The sequence below is a fragment of the Neomonachus schauinslandi genome, unplaced genomic scaffold (assembly GCF_002201575.2).
Source record: "Neomonachus schauinslandi unplaced genomic scaffold, ASM220157v2 HiC_scaffold_5454, whole genome shotgun sequence".
NCBI classification, from domain to species: domain Eukaryota; kingdom Metazoa; phylum Chordata; class Mammalia; order Carnivora; family Phocidae; genus Neomonachus; species Neomonachus schauinslandi.
In genome coordinates, this window is record NW_025414142.1 from 1 (window position 1) to 1,820 (window position 1,820).

Consider the following 1,820-nt stretch of genomic DNA (forward strand, 5'->3'; position numbering starts at 1 on the left):
CTGGAGCGCTGTGTGGAGGACCCCGAGACGGGGCTGCGCCTGCTGCCTCTCACCGATCAGGCCGCCAGGGGCGGTGAGCTGGTCTACACAGACTCGGAGGCTCGGGACGTGTTCGAGAAAGCCACCGTGTCAGCGCCATTTGGCAAGTTCCAGGGCAGGACAGTGACCATCTGGGAGCTCATCAACTCCGAGTACTTCACGGCGGAGCAGCGGCGGGACCTGCTGCGGCAGTTTCGCACGGGCAAGGTCACCGTGGAGAAGATCATCAAGATCGTCATCACCGTGGTGGAGGAGCACGAACAGAAGGACCAGCTCTGCTTCGAGGGCCTGCGCGCCCTGGTGCCCGCCGCCGAGCTGCTGGAGAGCGGGGTCATCGACCGCGACCTCTACCACCAGCTGCAGCGGGGCGAGCGCTCAGTGCGAGAGGTGGCAGAGGTGGGTGCCGTGCGGCGGGCTCTGCGGGGCGCCAACGTCATCGCGGGGGTGTGGCTGGAGGAGGCGGGGCAGAAGCTGAGCATCTACGAGGCCCTGAAGAAAGATCTCCTGCCTCCAGAGGCAGCCGTGGCTCTCCTGGAGGCCCAGGCCAGCACCGGCCACATCATTGACCCCGCCACGAGCGCCCGGCTCACCGTGGACGAGGCGGTACGTGCTGGCCTGGTGGGGCCTGAGCTGCATGAGAAGTTGCTGTCGGCCGAGAAGGCCGTCACTGGCTACAAGGACCCCTACTCGGGGCAGAGCGTCTCCCTGTTCCAGGCCCTGAAGAAGGGCCTCATCCCAAGGGAGCAGGGCCTGCATCTGCTCGATGCCCAGTTGTCCACAGGTGGCATCGTGGACCCGAGCAAGAGCCACCGTGTGCCCGTGGACGTTGCCTGTGCCCGCGGCTACCTGGACGAGGAGACCAGCCGAGCCCTGTCGGCCCCCAGAGATGAAGCCAAGACTTACCGTGACCCCGGGTCGCAGGAGCCGGTCACCTACGGCCAGCTCCAACAGCAGTGCCGGCCCGACCAGCTGACGGGGCTGAGCCTGCTGCCGCTGTCGGAGAAGGCCGCCCAGGCCCGGCGCGAGGGGCTCTGCTCCGAGCTGCAGGCCCGTGAGACCTTTCAGAAGACTGCCGTGGAGGTACCCGTGGGCAGCTTCAAGGGCAGGACGGTGACGGTGTGGGAGCTGCTCAGCTCCGAGTACTTCACGGTGGAGCAGAGAGAGGAGTTGCTGCGGCAGTTTCGGACGGGCACGGTCACCGTGGAGAAAATCATCAAGATCCTCATCACCATCGTGGAAGAGGTTGAGACCGTGCGGCAGGAGAGGCTGTCTTTCAGTGGTCTCCGCACCCCGGTGCCAGCCAGCGAGCTCGTGGCCTCCGGGATCATCAGCAGGACCCAGTTCGAGCAGCTCAAGGACGGCAAGACCTCGGTGAAGGACCTGTCGGAGTTGAGCTCCGTGCGGACGCTGCTGCAGGGCAGCGGGTGCCTGGCCGGCATCTACCTTGAGGACTCCAAGGAGAAGGTGACCATCTACCAGGCCATGCAGCGAGGCCTGCTCAGGCCCAGCACGGCCACTCTCCTGCTCGAGGCCCAGGCGGCTACCGGCTTTCTGGTGGACCCTGTGCGGAACCAGCGCTTATATGTCCACGAGGCTGTGAAGGCAGGTGTCGTGGGCCCCGAGCTGCACGAGAAGTTGCTGTCGGCCGAGAAGGCCGTCACTGGCTATAAGGACCCCTACTCGGGCAGCACCATCTCCCTCTTCCAGGCCATGAAGAAGGGCCTGGTCCTTAGGGACCACGGCATCCGCCTGCTGGAGGCCCAGATCGCCACGGGCGGCAT

At 65.9% G+C, this 1,820-nt stretch overlaps 1 protein-coding gene across 1 annotated transcript; it reads left to right on the top strand.

Annotated features, from left to right (window-relative positions):
* Nucleotides 1–3: 3 nt before the first annotated feature.
* Nucleotides 4–1,815, top strand: LOC110577809 (plectin-like; the record flags this gene model as incomplete). Its single annotated transcript, XM_021687242.2, has 1 exon — nucleotides 4–1,815. A coding segment is annotated over one exon (1,812 nt), but the record flags the coding sequence as incomplete, so codon positions are not given.
* Nucleotides 1,816–1,820: the final 5 nt, after the last annotated feature.